Consider the following 23,906-nt stretch of genomic DNA (forward strand, 5'->3'; position numbering starts at 1 on the left):
GTGAGTGAGACATAGACCCTGCCCTCTGGTTGGCAAATATGTGATTGCCATTGGGCTATTTTAAATATCAAAAAATTGGGCGTCTGGGTGGCTTAGTAGGTTAAGCACCCGACTTCGGCTCAGGTCATGATCGCACAGTCCGTGAGTTCGAGCCCCGCGTAGGGCTCTGTGCCTGCAGCTTGGAGCCTGGAGCCTGCTTCAGATTCTGTGTCTCCTTCTCTCTCTGTCCCTCCCCCGCTCGCACTGTGTCTCTCTCGAAAATAAAAACATAAAAAAATTAAAAAATAAATAAATATCAAAAAATTACCACCCTGGTGGATACTTTCTCCACACCCTTGATATTTCAGATGAAGGAATGGGGCACAGAGAGGTGAATTACTGGTCTGAGGTCACAGTGCTAATAGTCGAGCGAAATCAGAATTTCTGGGAGCCCCTGCCCACGGTGATGCACGCCCATCAGCAGGTGTCCGGGACCAGGAATATCCAGGGAGTAAAAGTCGTTAGAGAATATTCTAGAGTCATGTGAAGAAAGGCACTTCTTCCCATTGACCCGTCTTCCGTGGAGTAGCATATTATCACAAGTTTAGTTGGCAGAAGGGTAATTGTTACTTTAAAAAAAATCTGGAAAGAAAAAGGAGAGGAGAAAAGACAAACATGTAAAGTCCTGCCAAACCCTTTCCCAAAGGCAAATTATTAATCTTTTGGAGGGGTCTGGCTGCGTCTAGCATAGCATAATCCCTGCCGTCCTCCTGAATTCGAAGACTCAGGAAATAACCGGGAAACATTTGCGGGTTAACAGCGGCCAGGGGAAAGCACAGTAGGAAAAGGTTCGGTAACATTTCCCCAGTGTGTGCTGTACATTTAGTTTTCATGGATCCAGAGCATCGAGAGTTGGCCGCTGGACGGAAGAGCCCCTCGGGTGAGTTTAATTTGAAAATTAAAAATCGAACAACAGCTGGAGATGACTCAGGTCTCAAGGGAAGCCATTCCAGGAAACTGGTTTTTCTCTTCTGGAATCTTCATCAGTTGATTCAGCAGCCCGGGGCCAGCCGCCAGAGCAAGCGCCAGCTCAGCTGAGGCCCACAGATTGCCCAATGTGTCCCTGGGGGACTCTGTGTTTCTCGTGGGGGCAGCAGGATCCCCATCACTGGTCCCGCCCAGGGAAACAGAGGAGAGGAAATAGTCTCCGAACCTTGTCTGTCAGAGCATCAGCAGTTAGCCTTATTTTACGCCTAAGATAAGTGAGCCTGGAGAGATCAGCTGATCATTACTGATAGAGAGGAAAGGAAGTAGGAGTTTTCCAGGCTCTTACACTAAATCTGGTGTTGAGGATGTCCTATCAGACGTCTCAGCTTAAGGTTTTAAAAAGTCTATTTTAAGTGACTTTCTCTTCTAGACTTGATCGTGAGTCGGAGTAGAAAACAAACAATGTTGAACTTTTCCTTTCAATCTGAGAGCGCTTTAGCCACTTCGAATAACCCAGCAACGGAATGCCATGGGTTTGGAGAGGCCAGTAGCCCCAAAAGTCCGTGGCCAAGAAAGGAAGAGGCGGATGGAACCCGGCACCACGCTTCACGGGGCTGGAATGAGATGGGTGTTTGTGCAATTTCTTCTGAAGCAATTTCTAAGGCATTCTCTTCCTTAATGTTAAATCCAACCTAGTCTCTGCTCAGCGTTTATAATTAGCAGTATAAATGGAGAAGTCTCGTCTGGCTGCCTTCTATGTTTGCATGGTGGTGCCTAGCTCTCCCATCTATAGCAGATGTAGAACCTTCTGCTTCACGGTTATTGCCTTGGACCCTAGGAATATGTCTTCAAATACATTTCCAAGTATCTGGCACTTAATCTGAAGGATCTTCAAGCTGCCTTTATGGGGGGAAGGGCGCGAACCCTGACGGCGCTCAGCACATGCTTGCACGTGACCTCCATGAGGGAGGAGGCTGCTTGCAAGGGGATGTCCAAACCCCCTCCCGCTTCCTTTCTTGCTCTGTTTAGAATTCTTTAAATATTTTTTCAAATTTATTTTTGAGAGACAGAGAACGAGTGGGGGAGGGGCAGAGAGAGAGGGAGACACAGAGTCTGAAGCAGGCTCCAGGCTCCGAGCTGTCAGCACAGAGCCTGACGCGGGCCTCGAACCCGCGAACCATGAGATCGTGACCTGGAGCCGAAGCTGGTCGCCCAACCGACTGAGCCACCCAGGCGCCCCTGTCTTGCTCTGTTTAAACACAGGAGCTGCGGAACGGGTGTCGTTTTACTTGATTTTGCCAGGAGGGGCCAAACATCAAAGATCTTGGGTTGGCTCTTCAGCGTCTGGCAAGGACACTGTGGGTGGCAGTGAGGCCAGGCCAAAACACATAATCAGAAGAGTTAAAATTTTGCTATCACAGGAAACATGTTCAGAGCCTGGGTCAACCAGATAATTGTTTGCAGACGTGGATGCGTGGCTGATAATTCTCTTCTCTGGTGCATTTTCATAGAATGGAAAGAAGAGGTTCAAGAGGTTGTAAAATAAACAGTGAAAAAAAAACCACCTCCTGAGTTAGAGGGGCCTTCTTAGGGTTCTCCAAATCGCTTGAGGATCCCCCAAAGCTCTTTCAAATGGCAGGCATATAGTAAATTCTGTCCTCTTCCTTCTCTGGGAACCTAATGAATCCTTTCAGTTTTCTCCCTGGGGACAAGGATGGGGACTCCTTTCCCAGGATTCAGGCAAGAAGGGAAGGGGAGTAAGGGAAAGAGAGAGAACCGGGGTGGCAGCCAGCTCAAGGTCCCTGGGGTTTCCTGAAGTGTGAGTCACAGCAGATAGGACGCACTCCCGCCCCCGTGTCCTACACTGCTGTAGCTCCCCTGTGAAATGGGACACCAGGAGTTAACAGAAGTCCTAGGACTCTGGTAGGAGCACCAGCCTGATTTTAAAAAGCAGTAGTCGGAGAGGACGGAATAAATGCCCTCAAAATGGAGCCTCTGGAACTCTGGAAGTATTTAAGCCTTTGTTTCAAAATGATTTCCTCGTGTGCATGTGTGTGTCTCTTTCTTAAAAAAGCTTTCCAGACATGGAAAATGAAACAGCTTTTGAGTAGACTTAATGAAAACTAATTTCATGGGGTTGCTAAATAGCTCGGGAGAGTCTTTGGAGTATGACTGAATACGACTGCAAGTTGGAGGTCCGGGGAAAGCAATCTTTGTAATAAGAGCTATCTTTTTAAGTTTCAAACGGGCAGCTACACAAAGGAAAAAGGCACCTGGAATCCTTTTCCGAATGAGGCGGAGTGAAAAAAGGAATTACTAATGCCCAATAGAAAGATGAGAGTGAAAACTTAATGAAATTCTATTATTGAATCTGTTGCCCTTTGGACACAGACTCTGTGACCCAAAGGAGCACCTCACTCCACCCAACCCAAGGGGCTCAAGCAGCCGGTTTGGACTTTTTTTCATATTTAAAAGAATGGCAACAGTCAAATGGATTCTGTCGACACAGAATCTGTTACCAGAGAAGTCTATTTTTGACCCCAAAGGGATGGGGAGTTTCCTTGAGATCTGGGCCAGGCCTGGCTCAGTCTCTCCGGGTTTCCTGGGGTCCTTTCCATGGGCTTTGCGAATGTGGACTTTGGTTAGGATTCTGGGTCTGTCTTGTCGTATCCATGTGGCCTTGGGCACATCGCTTTGCCTCGCCTGGTTTTAGTTTCCCAGCTATAAAATGGGGTCAGGGTAGGGGGGAAGCAGCCACTGGGCCATTGGGAGGAGGGCGTGAAATCCTACCGTGAGACAGACGCACAGTAAACCTTACTTGTGCTCTCTTGTCTCCATTTCCTGGGGGGGTGGGGAGAGGCTGGCGCAGAGGGGGGGTGGGTAATGAGGGCGTGGCTGCCTTCGTCCCCCTCATTGAAATGAGCAAGCTCGGTGATCACCGGGGGAGACGACGTTTGATGTCTTTCAAAAACTTCAGTTTTAAAAATTGGGACTCCGTGGCATGATAAATAGAATAGATTTAATTGCAAACGAAAATATTAACGAGTATTCAACAGCTGGGCCAGGAACACTTGAGCCACGAGACTGGCTCCCAAGCGTGATGGCAAGAAAAAGTTTTCCCACCTGGGAATTCAGCTCAGCCAAGCCACGTGAGCTCATCGGTCACGAGCGGAGCTTGGATAACTCCTTATCGTGGCACAAGCATCGTCTCCAGAGTGGGAAGAGCTTTTCCCTTCTGCCCTCGCTGCCCTCCTCTCCCCACCCTTCCCTTCCCTTCCCTTCCCTTCCCTTCCCTTCCCTTCCCTTCCCTTCCCTTCCGTAACTGGGCACATTTTGGAAAAGAGAACTCCTATGCTCTGTATTTTGTGTCTCAATTGGGTAGCACTTTGTTTAGGGGGCTTCTTACCCTTAAAGATTAATATCTTGGAAATAAACATTTTTACATGTCACTTTCAACCAACTTAAAATTCCTTTTCCTTAGAGAACGGGTGAAGTAAGTAATGATTCCGGAAGATATTACAGATTTCATCTCATTTCCATTTATATGTTACGAGCTTTATCAAAGATGAGAAAATTATATTTTAGAATTTCTCAGTAGAGGGCCCACTCAGTGTTTACCATATGAGAGGACTGGTGGATTCCAAGAAGTCAGATGTGAGGCCCTGTGAGATACAGAGATGGTTAAAATGCCATTAGCAAACTGCTGACCACACAACACATCCCATGGGTCCAGGTTGCCTGCAGGGGCCTGTGGCTCGCCCATCCAGCACCCAGAAGTGGGTGGGCAGATCTTTGTCTCACGTCCTGTTTTTCTCGGCATCCATTACACAGTCTAGTGCTTTCCAACGAGGCCCTGTGATATTCTCTCGCTCTAATTCTTGAACAGAAGTACTCCTTAGAATGTTGCGTCTTGTGCATGGATCAAATCTTTCAAACCATTGAGCTGGACTCCCCAGAAGATTTGCATCAAAATTTTTTGTGGAAACGGTACTGCTTACACTTTAGGGGGGAGGTAGAATGGATGCTTTTAGAGCCACACGCGAATGTGGATCCTACATGTACACAGATAGGGTTTTGTACACATTTGTGGGAGGTTGACAGACCCGTGGATCCCATATTTAAAAAAAAGTTCTCGACCAATTGTAATATTACAGGTTTTTTTTTTTTTTTGAAAGGACTTTATATTTTTGGAAAGAATCCAGTAAAATTTAAATAGTGTGGACAATTTTCCTACAAAACAGTTTTCTAGTAGGATGCTTACTGCCTATAGGAAAATCCGGTGTTTGCTGTAATCAGAGGACTCACGAATAGCATGTGTACAATGTACTTTTACATTGTTCTAAAGCGTGTATTCTCAATTTATTGAGAACACACATACGCAAATGACAGACATTGCGTTTACTTCCTCCCCCTGCCCCCAAAACTCAGGAATAGGCCCAGCAGAGTGTGGGGGAGGGAAAGTATGGCTGGATGGAAAGATCTGGAAGATTCCCAGGGTGGAGCATGGGCTTGAGGGATCTCTAGAGTGCGGAGGCGGTGATGCTGGGGCTGTGTTAGAGGGTCATCCTCAGTAGAGAAAACAGACCGACCAGCCAAGCAGTGCCTGTGGGGACTGTCCTGAGCACCAGCCAGGACTCAACTAGGACTTGGGGACATCGTGGAACCAAAGCACTGGGCACTGGGGACTGCCCTTCTCGGTTGTATCAATCCGTGTCTAACGTGTGTTCACCGTTTCAAGCCAAGGTGGTTGGGCTATGCCTTTGAAATGTTGCCATTCTCACCACTCGCTGTCACCTTCTTGTAAGAGAGAAAGATGTCCTCTTGATGACTGGCTTTCCGATCATCGTTAGAACATGTCCTTGGCAGTGTTGATACATTTCCAAGAGAAAGCTGGATCGACCGGTGGTTCTATTTTAGCTGCCGAGAATGTCTTCAGGCTCTCAGAATTGGAATCACAGGGTGGTCTCGTCACAGGTGATACTTTTTGTGGACTTTCCTTGGAAATGCAAAGGCACAGAGGATCTTGGAATCTCCTCTCTTGTTTATGGTTTTATCTTTCTCGAGTCCTCCAACTTTTGGCAGGCTGGCCTAGGGCCCACGCTCTGTGTCTTGCTGTTTGTTCCTCCCAGCTGGGCCACAAGATTTGGACTCCAGCTTCTCCCTCTGGGCCTGACCCCTGGCAGGCACGACCGTGGGCCTGAGCTCTGGTTTTCTTTGTGCCCCCTGCACCCATGTGCTTAGGTGGCAGACTGCATAAGGGGCTGTCTCTTTGTTCTCCTTGGCCCTCGATGCTGTCTCGCTGAGCAGTTCAGCCGGACATTGGTCCTCTGCCAAGGCCACGTCACTAATCAGTCAGACTTCCCTCTGGTATCGTGAGTTGTGTTGTTCTGTACGACAGCATTGACAATACCAGACCGTCCTTGACGTTGGCTTCATTAGCAATGTGGGGAAGGCAGAGCTCCTGCCTTGCACAGCGGACAGCTGTGAAGAGAATCTCTGGGCCCATGGAGTGCCTAGGGGCAAGAGGAAGGTCACGCTAGAGAGGTCAAGCAGGTGCCAAAGCTTAGGGCTTAGGTGGAGCTGATTTCATAGCTCAGCTGGGACTTAGGGCAGAGATAATTTTCGCACCAGGTCTCAGTGTTACATCAGATTTTTTTTTTTTTTAAGTTTAGAGAGAGAGTGTAAGCTGGGGAGAGGAGTAGAGGGAGAGAGAGAATGCCAAGCAGGCTCCATGCTTAGCACAGAGCCGGATGTGGGGCTCAATCCCACGAACTGTGAGATCATGCCCTGGGCCGAAACAAGAGTCAGATGCTTAACCGAATGAGCCAGCCAGGAGCCCCTGTTACCTGTTTCTAATAGTTGGCTGTGTCCCGTAAGTGGAGTCTCGCGGTATGTGTCTTTTTGGAACTGGCTCATTTCATTTATCCTAGCGTCCTCAGGGTTCATGCACATTGTAGGGATATGATAGGATTCCCTTTTTTTAAAGGCTGCATGAGATTTCATTGTATGCGTACATCGTCTTTATCCGTATCCATTCACCCATCGATGGGCATTCATGTTGTTTCCACCGCTTGGCTATTGTGACTCGTGCTGCAGTGAATTGGGGTGTTGATGTATTTCTTTGCAATCCTGTTTCATTTATTTTGGCTATATGCCCAGAAGTGAGATTGCTAGGTTATACAGTAATTCTATTTTTGATTTTTTGAGGAACCTCCATGTAGTTTTCTCTAGTGGCTGCATTGTTTTACATTCCCACCAACAGGGCACAAAGGTTCCAATTTTTCTGCCTCCTCATCGATAATTATTGTTTACTATTTTTTTTTCATAGCCGCCATTCTAATGGGTGTGAGGTGATAGCTCATTGTGGTTTTGATTTATTTGCATTTCTCTGATGATTAATGATGTTGAGTATCTTTTCATATGCTTAACGGCCATTTGTGTATCTTCTTTGGAGAAATGTCTGCTCAAGCCCTTTTCCCATTTTTATTTATTTTTATTTTATTTATTTATTTTTATTTATTTTTATTTATTCTTTTGAGAGAGAGAGTGGGGGAGGGGCAGAGAGAGAGACGGATTCTTTTTTTTTTTTTTTTTTTTAATTTTTTTTTTTTTTTTTCAACATTTTTTATTTATTTTTGGGACAGAGAGAGACAGAGCATGAACGGGGGAGGGGCACAGAGAGAGGGAGACACAGAATCGGAAACAGGCTCCAGGCTCCGAGCCATCAGCCCAGAGCCTGACGCGGGGCTCGAACTCACGGACCGCGAGATCGTGACCTGGCTGAAGTCGGACGCTTAACCGACTGCGCCACCCAGGCGCCCCGAGAGACGGATTCTTAAGCAGGTTCCATGCTCAGTGCAGATCCTGACGCGGGGCTGGATCCCACGACCCTGGGATTGTGGCCTTAGCCGAAATCAAGAGTCAAGACACTCAACCCGCAGAGCCACCGAGGCGCCCCTGGCCCTCCTCCCATTTTTAAGTCAGATTATTTTGTTGTTGTTGAGTTGTGGGAGTTCTTTATATATTCTGTATTTGAACCCTCATCAGATACATGGTTTGTGAATATTTTCTCCCATTCTGCAGGTTGCCCCTTTCACTCTGTTGGTGGTTTCCTCTGCCGCACAGAAGTTTTATACATTTGCTACAATCCCATTTGTCTGTTCTTGCTTTTGTAGCCTGTGCTGTTGGTGTCATATCCAAGAAATCATTGCCAAATCCACCATCATGCGGACTTTTCTATTTTCTTCTAGGAGTTTTATAGTTTCAGGTCTTACATTTCGATCTCTGACCCCATTTTGACTTCCCTTTTGTGAGTATTATAAGGGAAGCGTCTAATTTTGTTCTTTTGCATGTGGAGATGCACTTTTCGCAGCACCATTTGTTGAAGAGACTATTCTCTCTTACTGTGTCACTTGAACACCCTTATGAAGGATCATTTAGCCATATAAGTGAGGTGAGGGACACTTCTGGCATCTCTGTTTTATTCTATCGACCTACATGCCTGTCTTTATTCTATTACCATACTGTCGTGATTACCGTAGCTTTGTAATATGTTTTGAAATCAGGAAACGTGACACCTCCAGCTATATTTTTCTTTCTTAGTTTCTCAAGATCACTGTGGCTCTCTGGCTCTTTTGAACTTCCAAATGATTTTAGGATGTTTCCCTCCAGATTTCTACAAAAAAGGCCATTGGAATTTTGACAGAGGAGGGTGCCTTCTGGTTTGGGGTGAGGAGAGGGTTTTGTTTGCGGGGCAAAGATCTGCCCATCTGAACATGAGCGTGGCTGGTTGGAAGTCACGCTTGCGGCCACCAGCTGGTGCGTGGGGATGGGAGACCATGCCACCAGGTGGTCCGCCCTCAGGTCTGGCTTCACAGGCTTGTTAATTCAATGGCCCTGGGCTTCTTTCATTCTGAGATTGGTGGTTGGCACACAGCAGGATTTTGCTGGGAAAAAAGTGCTAAACGGGAACAAGGGCGGGGTGCCTGGGTGGCTCAGTTGGTTAAGCGTCGACTTCAGCTCAGGTCATGATCTCACAGTCCGTGAGTTCAAGCCCCGCATCGGGCTCTGTGCCGACAGCTCAGCACATGCTCTGTCTCTGTCTCAAAAATAAATAAAAACATTAAAAAAAATTAAAAAAAAAGCAACAGGAATGAGGGCAAGATTTGCAGTGGTCCCAGAGGCCATGGCCGTGTTGGCACACGCTCTGATTTGGGCAAAGCCCATTCTCTCCATGAACTGAAGATTTCCTGGGGGATTCTTTCAGACACGATCTACAGTTAAGCTGGGTGTCGCAGACCCACCGCTTTCTGCGGCCACAAATACCTTTACCCTTGACTCTCTCTCTCTCCCTCTCTCTTTCTCTGCCATTTTCTGGGTGACATGCTGTTGTGGCCTGCTTCAGTCTGAGAGGAACGAAGGTTTAATTACCCATTTTGTTTGGTTTTGTTTTAGGTATGACCAAAGGAGTACAATCATGGGATTCAAAGATTTTCACTGACTGTGTAGTCAGCACTCCTTTTCGTAGAAGGGCTAAATCCTTGGTGCGTTGGTTTGTAATCTGAGCACCAGAACTGATCATTTTGCCTCCACCCTCTTTTCTTGTTTAGGTTCCCACTTGGTGCTTAGACACGTTCAAAATGAGGAAACATCGACATTTGCCCTTGGTGGCCACCTTTTGCCTCTTTCTCTCAGGCTTTTCTCTTACCCGTGCCCAACAGCAGCAAGCAGGTAAGATCCAGAAACACTTCTTACTTTTATTCAGAGGAAGGTGCTCTCTGATGTTTTGATCTTAGACCTCGTGAGCTTGAGCCAGAACTTAGATGTGACATAGGGGATGGTGGGGCCCTTTGTCTCAGGATGTTCGTTCAATGCACAGACTTCTCCAGATGCTCTGTATCCAGTGAGAGATGGCCTACTTTTACTAACCCTTGGGTTGATATCTTGGAGTTGGTTCACAAGTGGTTTGTTTTCACACTGGGTATGAGCGAACATTTGTGTCACAAACATCTCACCAAAATGAAGGGCTTTTCCGCACTCCTGGCCCTGGTTTGATCTCACGGCACCTAAAACCAGGACGAGACAATTATTGAGAGTAAGCATTATTTTCCTTGAAAACAAAACACCCAGATCACCCTCTTTGTGTAATTCTGGATACAAAAAGACATTTTTCATCTAGAATCAAGTCTGGAAAAAAAACATTTCCCCAAATGATGAAAAAAAAAAAAAAAGATCCAAATGAACCCTCTTAAGAATTTGCTTGCAGAGTTTTGGAAAACTTAGAAATGCTTCACGCACTATGAGTTTGGAGGGATGGCCTTGAGTCTCTCTCTCCTTTGCCTGGAGAGTTGGGTCTTGGGCAGGGATTCTCCCACTGGACGCGGTGGTCCTTAGATAGTGGGAGGTGAATGCCACCTCAAGGAAAGGGGAGCATTGCTTGGGGCATCAGGGCAGCCTGAGGTAAGTAGAGTCTGGGAGCTGGCTGTGTGCAGCCAGCCTGGCCCACAGCTGCAGAAGGGCCCTCCTCGGGCACCCCCTGCCTGGCGCCCTGAGCTTCCTGCTCCCACTGTCTTTGAGAAAGATAAATAATATCCCACATCTGCAAAGACTCTTCTGGCCCTGAAAAATATATAGTGACTAGTTAGGGTGCCTTTCTTCATGCCAAAAAGTCTGGGAACAATGAGACCTTTCCTTTCTCTCCAGTTATTGAAGTCTTCACGTAAGGAAGACATACTTGCCATGTGTATTTTTCTGGCAAAGTACGCCAAGCATCGGACGCTAGTTAACGTAAAGCGGCCATTTTCACTGTTCCTTCTTCTCGAGGCCCCGTTTCAGAGCCAAAAATGAAGAAGGAATTTTTAAAATGGCGGTTGGTTATCTCTGATGGAGTAGCCTGGTCTCATCAGGTGGGTGTCGGGGCTCAAACTGTCACAGAGAATCACGCTTGAGTTAAAAGACACGCCAGGGAATGTTTTCTCCCCAATTCTGGAGCCTTCTATTGGTTCATGGATGGGATTCATTGCATATGGAAGTTGGGCCAAGGGTTGCTGACCAACAGCTGTCCCTGTGCCCAGGTCCCTGCCCCTCAGGTAAAGTCCTCCCGCCTGCCCGTAGTGCAAGCGAGGTGCGGGCCACTCAGCTAACAGCACAGCGTAAGCCGAGTTAGGTTAGGAAGGCTTTGCGCCGATAGGAAGTAATTGCCGAACAGGAGAAAAATCTAAACCAATGTCTTTTTTTAAAGATGTCAAAAATGGTGCCGCTGCCGATATAATATTTCTAGTGGATTCCTCTTGGAGCATTGGAAAGGAACATTTCCAACTTGTTCGAGAGTTTCTATATGATGTTATAAAATCTTTAGCTGTGGGAGAAAATGATTTCCATTTTGCTCTGGTCCAGTTCAACGGCAACCCACATACCGAGTTCCTGTTAAATACGTACCGTACTAATCAAGAAGTCCTCTCCCACATTTCCAACATGTCTTATATTGGGGGAAGCAATCAGACTGGAAAAGGATTAGAATACGTAATGCAGAATCACCTCACTGAGGCTGCTGGAAGCCGGGCCAGTGACGGAGTCCCTCAGGTTATTGTAGTGTTGACCAGTGGACACTCGGACGACGGCCTTGCTCTGCCTTCAGCGGAACTTAAGTCTGCTGATGTTAACGTGTTTGCAATTGGAGTTGAGGATTCAGATGAAGGAGCGTTAAGAGAAATAGCGAGCGAACCGCTCAATATGCATGTGTTCAACCTAGAGAATTTTACCTCACTTCACGACATAGTAGGAAGCTTAGTGTCCTGTGTGCAGTCATCCGTGGCTCCAGAAGGGGCTGGAGGCACAGAGACCCTTAAAGACATCACAGGTAATGGCACCATTGCCAAGCTGCTGCCTGCCTCGCTGTTCTTTGGAGATAAGCTTGGCAACTGCTGGCATTAAAGCGACACTGTGGCTAAAAGGTGGGGGGGTGGGTGGGGCGGGACTGGGAAGAGATGGCTGTTCACAGGTGTAAAAACAAAGGTTTGACCACGCTGTGTCGCCTTCTTCTAAGGTAGCACTTTCCCCTGCCTCCAGGAGGGTGTTTTCCGAAACAATTAAATTTTATTTTATTTAAAAAAGTGCTTTTTTTTTAAGTTGACTTGTTTTGAGAGAGAGAGAGAGAGAGAGAGAGAGAGAGACAGAGAGAGAGAGACAAATCGAGCAGGGGAAGGGCAGAGAGAGAGGGAGAGAGGGAGAGAGAGAATCCCAAGCAGGCTCTGCACTGTCCGCCCAGAGTCCAATGTGGGGCTTGAACTCAACGACTGTGAGATCATGACCTGAGTCGAAACCAAGAGTCGGACGCTTAATTGACTGAGCCACCCAGGCACCCGGAAACAGTTAGATTTTAGCTCTAAAAAACCCCATTCTCATATTATGACCCCACGGGAGGGACTTCTATGATCCTTAGCCAAGGAAGCCTCAGCGTGGCCAGGCGAGCAGCTCACAAAGATCCCTCGCATCTGTTATTGGGACAGAGAACCCGTGTCCTGGAGAGAGAGCACCGTGTTGTGAACGCACGGCAGGGCTTGCAAAGAGAGAGTGATGGAGGGGCAGGAGGATCTTCTTGGGAAGGAAATCCAGAATGGTGGCAAGTGAGTTCCTGCAGCAGCCCACGAGGGGGTCCTGCCCAGTGGGGAGGAGGGGGACGAGCCCACGGGGGCCGGGAGGGGGAGGAGTCCTAGAGACCGCTGGTCATGGGACCTGGGGGACGCTGCCACCACAGCGTATGGAGGGAGACCAAGGGCACATCGTGGGGGTGCAGTAGTTTTGCGAGATGCTCACGGGGTGGCCCTCACGTGCGTAGGGCACGGTGGATAGGGGGCCGCTGGGGACCTGGGAGGCCGGTGCTCGGGAAGGTCAGCCACATAGACGTTAAAGTCTCTGGAGAGGAGCACAGGTGTGCCGTGTGGCTGCAGGCTGAGCGGGATATAAGGGAAACCCAAGGAAGGTTGCAGGTCCCTTCAGTGCGCTTAGCTGGGGAGGCGGGTGATTGTCTGAATGCAAGGGGGTGGAGGGGACAGGCAGCCTCTGCACCGGCCCCAGGAGGTGATCACAGGAGCAGGATTCACAGCCCGCTTTTCTCCTACGCTTTCAAAAGTGGTTGCTCCCCAGAGGGCTCAAAAACAGGAGGCGGGAGGCAGGGTGACATGTTGGATGGGGCAGGGAGAAGCAAGACTGGGGATTTTGAGACATAAATTGGCCAATCTAACTTTTTAATGTCTATTTATTTCTGAGAGACAGAGAGCACGAGCTGGGGAGGGGTGGAGAGAGAGGGAGACACGGAACCCGAAGTGGGCTCCAGGCTCCGAGCTGTCAGCACAGAGCCCGACGTGGGGTTTGAACCCACGGACCACGCGATCATGACCTGTGCCGAAGTGGGACGCTTAACCGACTGAGCCCCCCAGGCGCCCCTATATCGGTCAATCTAAAGGGCCACACGGGAGGGGCTTGTGGAAAGACAGAAGGGGCACGTGGAGTCTGGAGAAAGGGAGGGCTTTCTGGACTGCAATCAGGATAACGGGGGAATTGTAGGTAAACGGTATGGACGTCAGGTTTTTGTAACAGATTCAGAAAGCAGGGGTTAGGGAACAATATGACTAGAGGTCAGGAGAAGGAACTAGTCGTTCTGGGCAGGCAGAGCTTGGGTGGGAGAAGGGTTTCAGAGCTAACCACCCACAAGGCATGTCGGGAGGCTGTTCATAACATGGTCCGCCCAGTGGTTGCCCATGATTTCAACTCTGACAGCAGTGGGAATGCTAATGTCCTGCCAGAGGCTCTGCTTCTGACAGAGGAGCGGGTGACAGTCTGGATTCTGCCCGTTTAACCCCAAAAAGCGTTCTGTGCTACAAGTGACATGCCTCACCCGTGTTTCATGATACATGTGTTGATCCTGTCAGATTATAGGAGAAGAAGGTGGGACCCCCCCCCCCCCACCCCCAGAGCATCCCAAACCAAAATCTCCGGGGAACAAGGGGATGCTGTGAGGCTGCCTATACTGACTTTTCACCGATCATCACATTTCTGAATATAGGGATGATAAGTGATCCATGTCAGAAGGGTGAAGGGGTCCGTGGAGACACAGGACATCTTTTCTTTATTGCTGTTTTGGCCAAGTGAGGGAAAAGAGCGGACGAGTTTGCTTTTATGTTTAAATGAACAATCGTATTCTTCCATGAATGCTAAATGAGCCTTTCAACATGATACGTTTCCACACAGATGAAAAAAAACCTTTGTTTTTATGCCAAGAAAGCATCTCTGTCTTCTAGTGTCCAAGCCACTAGCAGCTCCGTGGTGGAAAATTAATCCGTTTATGTTGTCTTTTCTGATTAACTTCACTCTGCAATTCCTCCAGTATCACGTACCATTGCATGTCCCACAGCATAAATGTAAAATAATAATAATCCTCTGCTTCCAGAGGGCGTTCTAGAGATTGCTAGTGAGTTAGGGCCATTTCTTCCCATTACCTGTCCACTGGGTAACTCTTCTTCCCCATAGAGTGTTCTTGACCGTAATCTATGGTGTGTATAAAACGTTAATGGCCCCCCCTGTTCTAAATGAACTCTACTCACATAATCAGTCTCTGAAGGTGGTGTTCTTGAAAAATCTCTTTGTCATCCTTTTACAAATGCACATCACTAAAATGCAAGAGCTGTGCTCTGAAGTGAAAGCCCAAAGTGGTCTGTATTCGGTGAGGATTTCAGTGTGAGCCTTCTCTTCTTTGCAAAAGATGAACATTTAAAGCACTCACGAAATCTATCTACAGTTTTGTGTTTGCAGAGGAAACACACATACGATCTCTTTAATTTTTCTTAAAAAAAAAAAAAAAAAAAAGCATCCCACAAGCTGAGGAAGGCATTGTGCCCACATCAGTGTGCTCCAGAAAAGAATGTTTCCAACAGTGTTGAAGGAGCCTGACTTTTCCATGGACACGGTGAAAGTTTTCTATGGAAAATGCCCCAGAAGTGTGTGTGTGATACGTGAGCCACGAAAGCGGAAAACCAGGCAACTTCACGTTGTAAATTTTAGTTAGAGCTGATTATCCTTAGACTTAAAGCTGGTCATCGGTACGCCTTGCTGTACACAAGAACCCACAGCTCTTGTGTCTGTTTGAGGCTTCAGCTCACCTGGATAACACAGCATGCCAGTGTGTGTCCCATCATTGTGTGCGTAAGAGGACAATGTTGTTTTTTCAGTGATGACAAATTATCCAACATTTTTCTATGACCTGCTGCAGTTCAGCCTTTAGGAGGAGAAAGGGTCAAGGGTTTTCCCACAGGGTTTCTCTTAATTTGTACACTATTATAAATTGCAGCCAAAAAAGATAATGTAATAAATTAAGTAAAAATTAATAAACGAATAAGGAATGTGTCACCCTATGTATTAGGTTATCGTTTCTCTCTTCCTGAGGACCCTAGGCTCCTAGCTAATCCTTCTTTTATTGGTATGCACATCTTTTACGGTCTCTCAGGGTCATTGGTTCACGCCTGGGAGAGGTTGAGGGATACAGTGGTGTGATGGACAGAGCCTACGGCTCATATGATGATGCGGGCCATTTCTATGGCACTGCGCCCTCCCAAAGTCCTTCAGGAATCTTCTGTTTTGGCTAAAGAAAAAGCAAATGCGTTGGGATTCTTAGCAAAGGCCCACTCTTATTTCATACTTTTGTGTGACACTTATTAAAAACACAAGATCTTATTATCAAAATTTTATCCTTCTCATTAACCCTCATGTTTCCAAGTTATTATCTTTCCCTGTGCAAGGGATTCACCTGCAAGAACGTTGTCAGGGATTGTGTGTGAGGGGAGGAAGAGTTCTTCTGATTCAGGCAACCTCTGGCTCAGCTTTCATATGAGGGAACTTGAGTAAGAACATAGTTTCACTGTAGCGGAATTCTTTAATTTTATGAGATAAGATTTGTATCCTGTTTCCACAGTGAAAATGGGAGCAACTTTTTCTGGCACAAGGAAAAATTAATTTTAAACATAAAATGTTCACTGTCATGAGAAAGATCAGAACTCATGGTCTTACATACAATGTTGTGATTATATCCCAACTATAGCTTCCTAAAAATCTCAGAATATAAATATCACATATGCTCACATACAGTCTTTTCCTGTTCCTAACACACACTTAAGTTATTAAAAAACATTCACCAGAATAATTTTTCTTTTCCTCTAGTTTTAAATCAGTCCAATTTAAATTTTCTAGTGGAGCCTTTGAAATATTTCACTCAGGTTTATAGATTATTAATTGTTACTCCTTACCCAATGCTTCTGTGAAGTCCCCATCTTCCATAGTGGGATGGAAGTTTCTAGTTTGCCATTGTAAGGAGGAAAGAGGCCAAGGTCCCCGTTTTTTTGTCCATCTGTATGACCCCAGAACTAATTCTGATCCAGGGTTTATTAGAGGCTCATGGTCTCGCTAGGCAGTCAGTTTAGGACGTCATAAAAATAAGGTTGGATAATTATGTCATGACTGGTTTCATATCACTCTGCTTAACATTGTTCTGCATTATGTGATTGAATACAGAGGCAATAGCAAAAGTACGTGAACAAAACATCTAGCCTAATCCCAGACCTGTAGGTGAGTTCCACGCAACTCAATATCGTATGAGAAGAGAAGATCAAACCAAACATTTATCAGATATTTTTAAGATTAAAACTTGAAGTGTAGCTTGAGGTCTTCCTTTCAAATTCACAAAGTTGCGTGCAGGCCGCCATCTTGGTTTTTAAAGAGAAGAAACAGTAGTCCTTCCAGGAATCAGGTGTTCAACATGCTGGGATGATAAGTCACCAAACCCTGACTCTGAGCTTCTGTTTCGTAGCTGTGGATTTGGGCAAAGAAAATTCCTATATGCACTTGAGGATTATGAGAGAAACATCCAAAAATTAGAAATCATGTTTGGACCTCCTGTAGGTATGGTAACGCACAATTCCACGTGACAACGTTTCCCTCCAAATTTAGTAGAAATTTCTGGAGTACGTACTCATGATTCTTCCCCCAGAAAAGTGAATATGATGTTTTGAATTGTAACTAAAAAGATGGTACAAATGAACATTTGATATAAATGTTCCTATTTTACGCCATCGTTCCCGAGGAGTTGCCTCTTATCCATTCAGAATGCAGAACTAAAAGAGAATTTCACGTTCCTTAATCAACATGTGTTTTGTTTGTCTGTATTTCGTGTTTCTTATTGGTTTCCAAAGAAACATGTCAGAACACTGAACAATGCATGTGGTCACTTGTTCTAACGCTTTCACATTTTTTGCATTTCTTTCTTTTAAAGCACAAGACTCTGCTGACATTATTTTCCTTATTGATGGATCAAACAACACCGGAAGTGTCCATTTTGCAGTCATTCGCGACTTCCTTGTAAATCTCCTTGAGAGACTCTCGGTTGGAACTCAGCAGATCCGAGTGGGGGTGGTCCAGTATAGCGATGAGCCCAGAACCATGTTCTCCTTGGACACCTACCCCACCAAGGTGCAGGTTCTGGATGCAGTGAAAGCCCTTGCGTTCACTGGTGGGGAGCTGGCCAATATCGGCCTGGCCCTGGATTTCGTGGTGGAGAACCACTTCACCCAGGCAGGGGGCAGCCGAGCGGAGGAAGGGGTTCCCCAGGTGCTGGTCCTCATAAGCGCCGGGCCTTCTAGTGACGAGATCCGCGACGGGGTCATAGCACTGAAACAGGCTAGCGTGTTCTCGTTTGGCCTCGGAACCCAGGCCGCCTCCAGGGCAGAGCTTCAGCACATAGCTACCAGTGACAACTTGGTGTTTACTGTCCCGGAATTCCGTAGCTTTGGGGACCTCCGGGAGCAATTACTGCTGTACATTGTTGGCGTGGCCCAAAGGCGCATTGTCTTACGACCGCCAACCATTGTCACAGAAGGTACGTATGCTCTCCTCGCCATCTGTGTGGGAGTGGGGTGTTCTGTGTGTTGGTTTTTGTAGAAACAAGGCAGGCACCTCCAGAACGCTGCGCCTCAGGAGAACCTGTAAGTACCCACGGCGGGGTCCTTCTGAGATAGGCTAGCTCTCGGGGGTGCAACACAAAAGATCCGTGAGTGAGTGGAAAGCTCTCGTTACCACGTGTGTTGTCGAGGAAGTGTGCTTTTGAGGCGAATTCAAGAAAGCCGGTACTTGGAGACTATTCAACATCATTGTATTATTCACTTGCGATCCAGTCATCTGAAAAATGGACCTCAGGGGCTCATTACAATTCTGAGAAAATTAGTCCAGGACGATGGCACGGCCTCTAAGCCCGCGTGTTACAAGCGCCCTTGCAGGTAGGTGAGGGCTGCCCCGTGGGGCCCTTTCTGTGCTGGGTATTGAGAGCTGCGCTTCTGAAGGTAAGAAACCACACAATGCTCACTTGGCGGGATATTTACGAGAAACCATTTTCCTGTGCTTCTCAAGTTTCGGAGTAGTCGCGTTGAGTCGCGAGGTCATGACGTACACCCATTCAAACTGAGGGCCTTTGGCAAACTAGCCCAACGGGACTCGTTTATAAACATCAAACGAATCGCATCACGTAACGAATACGCATTTAACAAGCGCGGGAGGAGAATGTGGTTTTCAAAATGGAAATAGGAATACGGTTTTGGCTGGCGCCGAGGCAGCTGAGCCTCAAGGCACATCCGGTTGTGCCAACTTACGTTAGTTGGTGATCTCCCCTGTCTGCCAGAGGTCACCAGGGGCCTTCTGCATTATCACCGGGTAGGGAAAATCAGAGTTGATGCAGAATTACATCCTGAAAATTCGCTTGATATTTCTAGACCTCCCTCTCACCGGACTACAACTTACCAAGGTTGCTCCAGGCTCGTGTGCGTGTGGACACACACGGATGGTTTCCGTAGCTTTTGTAAACGATGAGGGAGCAGCAGGGCTGTAGCCGGGAGACCTGGCCTTCGGTCCCCGCTCTTACGTTAACCAGCTGTGTGATCCTGGGCAGGCTGCGCAACCACCCTGGGCTCTGGTTTCTTGAATGTACGAGAGAGGAGTTCCCCTGGATGAAGAGATTTCTGTTCCAGGAGAAGTTTCAAATTCTTTCTTCTTTTTATTTGTAGCAACACGTTGCTCACATTTCAGTTTTCCCTAGCTACTCGAATATTACCTCCTCACGTGCAGACGGCATCTTTAATCCTTGTGACCGATTTGTAATAGTTAACAAATGGCCCTGGCGATCTGGTCTGAGCTGGATACACAGTGCTTGCTGGTGGACGAGAGAGACGTGGCCGCCGGCCTGTTGCAGGATAATGGGGAGGTGGTGGAAATGGGGACCAGTGTCCAGACGCAAATATTCCGAGGGTCAGAAGTTGTGTGGGGCTGTACACAGAAGAACAGGGGGAGAGAGCTTTGGACAGGGTGGCCGGGGAAGGCCAGTTGGAGAAGCCACAAGATAGAAAGGGGGCAGCTGGTGAAGAACAAAGGGACGGTGTTCCAGGTGCCGCGGCTCGGGGGCACCAAGGAGCCTGGCTGCTTTCCAGAACTTTCAGCAGGCCGTGGGGCTGGAACTCGTTTGATACACGGAGGCTGGAGAAGCAACCAGTTTAGGGGGTGAGCGTGAAGCCTAGTGCCGATGGCGTGTCTCAAGGGCTGGAGAGGTTGCCAGGGCCCCGAGCTGCTAAGAAGCTGAGGAGAATGAGACCAGGAGCCCCACTGCGTGTGTCCACACGTGCAGGTCACTGGAGGCCCTGGCAGATCAGTGTCACTGCAGTGCTGGGGGCGCATGGAGAGGAGGGGCAGGAGAAGCGGGTGAGGGCAGAGGACACATCCTGCAGGGGGTAGTGGTGCAGGTGAGGCCAGCAGCCCACTGACTGGCAGGACCTTCCGTTTCACCTCCCAACAAGGGTGTTTCAAACCCAGTCCGGGCAGAAGACAGCTCTGTTTGGGTTGGCATCACATGCCAGGAAGGGGGATGTCGCTTACTGGAGGTGGGGGGGCGGCTGCCACTCAACAGTGAGTGAGTCAGCCTGCTGGTCGGGGCGAGAGCTGACCTGTCTTTTTATTCATCGCCCGTGTATATTGCATACATATATGTCTATACAGGCAGGGGATGCCGGAATCTCAGTAGCACTTCTACATCAATGGTGTAGGAGGGCTATGTGTGTGCGTGTGTGCCTCCAGGCAGGTTCACTATCCATGTGTGCGTGAAATGCCACACATGTGGTTAACTGTGCATACATGCATATGTGTGCATATATGTATGTCTTTTACGTACATGTTGAGGGAAGGAGAGGGCAGGGCCGTGTGGCATTCCGTGTCTTTCGCACGTACATAGAGGGAGAATCCCGCGTGTATGCACGTCTCTACGGAGAACTTAAGGACTTGGAATTCATTCTTTGTACCACAAGTTGATGCCAAAGCAGTGGTCTCCATGTGCGTGTCCTTGTGTGCTTTGCATCTATGTGTGCATTTACGTGTTTTCTCTTTTCGTAAAAATTCTTTTGATGTTTTATTTATTTTTGAGAGAGAGAGAGAGAGAGAGAGAGAGACTGAGCACGAGTGGGGGAGGGGCAGAGAGAGAAGGAGACACAGAATCTGAAGCAGGCTCCAGCCTCTGAGCTGTCAGCACAGAGCCCGACGCGGGGCTCGAACTCATGAGCTTTGAGATCATGACCTGAGCTGAAGTTGGATGCTGAACCAACTGAGCCACTGAGGTGCCCCTACGTGTTTTCTCTTAAAGAGGAGAGTTTGCACTAGTGATGTCCGTATAGTCAAACGTCAAGGTATATAATCCATCCGACAGTGTGGAGTATTGGAGGCCTCCTCACGTCCAGATACTTAATAAACTGTAAGCACTCCTCCCTCTATATCCTTGGGAGTGTTGGAAGTCCTAGCAGGTTTTTGGATTGAGTGTCATGCCTGACACGGTACTTTGTGCCCACAGCTCAGGTGGGCGTACGGCAGGTGGACACAGGCTTAGAGTCACAAGCTAGTGACCTTGCCCAGCTGTCTTTGCTTTGTAGTTTATCACAGTCCTGATACGTAAGTTGCACCTTCATGGTGCAGGTCTCTTAAATGAAAATCCTTCTGTGCCTCTTGCTGGTTTTGACATCGATTTCCTTTTTATAAGTTTTGTGATGTCAAGGAATTGTTTTTTTTTTTTCATTGCCTGAAAAACCCAGGCACGGAGAAGAGAACGGAAGACAACGGGGGTGTGCCCGCTCTATACTTTTGTACTTGGCAGTGGGTGTTTATGAAGTCACAGTTGTGAGATGAAGTGCCCTCTGTGTAGACACTGATTGCTCCTTTAAGCATTTAAGATCTAGCTTCATTCTGGACCCTAGAATCTAACCTACAGACTTTTGGCAGAAAAGGGCTTCCTGGCTTTTTTACTGACAACATGCTGCACAGGTGGTTGCTAAAGCTCGTTTTGTTTTTGTGCAACTATTTTGTCAAAGGTACTAAGGGGGTGGGGGTGGGTGGGTCAGGAGCCCTACCTGCCACCCCATAGGGAGGATGCAGCTGTCAGATGTGTGTTACGACTGGTTCTTCGGGGACTCCCGCTGACCTCACACTGGCCAGAGCAGATGGGAGTGCCCCTTGAGTAGCGTTAGCTGTAGAGACGGTCATAGTTGAATGTGACAGGTAAGGCCATTGTACTCACCTTATAACGTTGCTACCTACAGTCATTGAAGTCAACAAGAGAGACATAGTTTTCCTGGTGGATGGCTCATCCGCACTGGGACTGGCCAACTTCAATGCAATCCGAGACTTCATTGCCAAAGTCATCCAGAGGCTGGAAATCGGACAGGATCTTATCCAAGTGGCAGTGGCTCAGTACGCAGACACTGTGAGGCCAGAGTTTTATTTCAATAGCTACCCCAGTAAAAGGGAGATCATTGCCGCCGTGCGGAGAATGAAGCCCATGGAAGGCTCGGCCCTGTACACGGGCTCTGCTCTGGACTTTGTTCGGAATAACCTGTTCACTAGCTCGGCTGGCTACCGGGCCGCCGAGGGGGTCCCAAAGCTCCTGGTGCTGGTTACAGGCGGTAAGTCCCTAGATGAAATCAGCCAGCCTGCCCAGGAGCTGAAGAGAAGCAGCATCATGTCCTTTGCCATTGGGAACAAGGTTGCCGACCAGGCTGAGCTGGAAGAGATTGCTTTCGATTCCTCCCTGGTGTTCATCCCCACCGAGTTCCGAGCCGCCCCTTTGCAAGGCGTGTTGCCCGGCTTACTGGCGCCTCTCAGGACCCTCACCGGAACCACTGAAGGTATGGTGCGGAGCAAGTCAGACGCACAGCGGGGTGGTCTCCAGGCAGAGCCTTTGAGCTTAGATGAGAGACGGCTCTTAAATGATGGAAACGAGAGTGATAAACAGAATTTATTTTGGGCTTCCTTTAGTTGGGGACTGTGTGACTTAAATGCCATATGATACAGATGTATGTTTTAAAATGCCATATGATAAGAATTGTATGAACTTTCCAGATCATCAAGTAGAAATCTTATGACGGAAGCTATAGGACCAGGACCACTCGTCCTTACTGCTTCTGGCCTAGGAGGTCACTTCTCAGTTGTTACCTCTTGTCAGATGCCAGGGCTGTGTGTCTCCCGGTGACTCCTGTCCAGCCTCCTTCTGCCACCACCAAGATGTGGCCTGGCTCTTGCTTTCCTGAGCTGACAGTCCCCTCTCAGTGGCCCAGCCCCGACCGGTGCAGAACATTAACCCTCTCTCCTTTTCCTAAGGGCCTTTCCTTCAGTCAGTGAATGGGCATGGAGACAAAAAGCCCAGTGGTTTCTAAAATCTTTCATTTAATGTGATTGTCAGGGAAAAGTTATTTTGAAAGATACGATAGCGGTCTATGAGCTTACAAGTGGATGAGTAAAATTCGCCGTCCTTAATGAAGATGAATATCACGGCAACCAGCTTTTCCGCCACACAAGTGCACCACTGGAGGACTGTTGGATGCATGACTCACGTTGCATGATGCATGCTTTCTCCCTAGGCTCTCTGCTCTTCCGAAAGCCTCCTTCTCTTCTCCTTACCTCCTGCACATTTCCGGTCCACACTTTCATGGCCAAAGTTGATGGATAGACCATAGGATGAAATTAGTTGTTAGGTTTAAATTTTAGGGAGACACCAGGGAAGAGAGGGGAGATAATTTTCCTAAAGGCACGTTGTACTAAATGTGTTGCTACGTATCCTCTAATTTGAGCACTCTACTTGTGATTCCTCGTGTGTATAACCTCAGCCAGACGTGGCAGCTAGTCTTTTTGTACTTTAATGTGTTTCCACGATGCTATTATCTCACCTTGGAGGAATTCCTACGGGCTCTCCATTGGATTATTGCCCGACAATGCTGTGACTCCCCACAGAAGAAGGGTACCGGTAGGGAATGACAAAGGGCTGGTCCTAGGAATACTTCAGGATGAGAACATTCCAATTTTATTATTATTTTTTTAAACCTTCAGGATCTCATGTTCTCAGGTGGACTCGGGCTAACACTCGTAATCTATCTGTAAGTGGAAATCTCTCTGCAAATGTGTAGAGGTGAATCCCGGGGACCCCCGTCTCACACACGTAAACCTGACTGTGACCGTGGTCATAGATAGGACTGAGGCAGAAAGGCACAGGTCCCTGGTAGCGTTCACTTCTAGGGAAGGAATGTTCCACTTGGAGGATTCTGATCATTTTTGTTCGTTGCAAACGTCCTAACTTTGGCACTGTATCTTTCCGCGAGCCAACTTGGTTTCGTCAACTTGGCTATCGATATGCCTCACAAACACCAGCCGCCACCGGTGGAAAATATGCAGCCCTCTGCCATATTTTATGAGATGGACGTGCTTTGCCTCACCGACTGTCTGTGTGTTCTGAATGTTGGCATGTGTGCCCCGTGTCGCAGGCACACGTGGCATGCCCTCTGTGGTTGTCTGTGTCTCACTTTGTTTTCTGTGCTCCACTGCAG

At 47.8% G+C, this 23,906-nt stretch overlaps 1 protein-coding gene across 1 annotated transcript in view; it reads left to right on the forward strand.

Annotated features, from left to right (window-relative positions):
* COL6A3 (collagen type VI alpha 3 chain) overlaps positions 1 to 23,906 on the forward strand; it is an 81,405-nt gene that overhangs the window by 4,734 nt on the left and 52,765 nt on the right. Inside the window, exons 2-5 of the mRNA XM_058700152.1 lie at positions 9,576 to 9,696; positions 11,207 to 11,824; positions 17,285 to 17,887; positions 21,630 to 22,214. Of these exons, the coding sequence (XP_058556135.1) occupies positions 9,606 to 9,696; positions 11,207 to 11,824; positions 17,285 to 17,887; positions 21,630 to 22,214 (1,897 nt within the window). The 5' untranslated portion in view covers positions 9,576 to 9,605. The remainder of the gene's footprint in view (positions 1 to 9,575; positions 9,697 to 11,206; positions 11,825 to 17,284; positions 17,888 to 21,629; positions 22,215 to 23,906) is intronic.

The sequence above is a fragment of the Neofelis nebulosa genome, chromosome 2 (assembly GCF_028018385.1).
Source record: "Neofelis nebulosa isolate mNeoNeb1 chromosome 2, mNeoNeb1.pri, whole genome shotgun sequence".
Classification (NCBI taxonomy): Eukaryota; Metazoa; Chordata; class Mammalia; order Carnivora; family Felidae; genus Neofelis; species Neofelis nebulosa.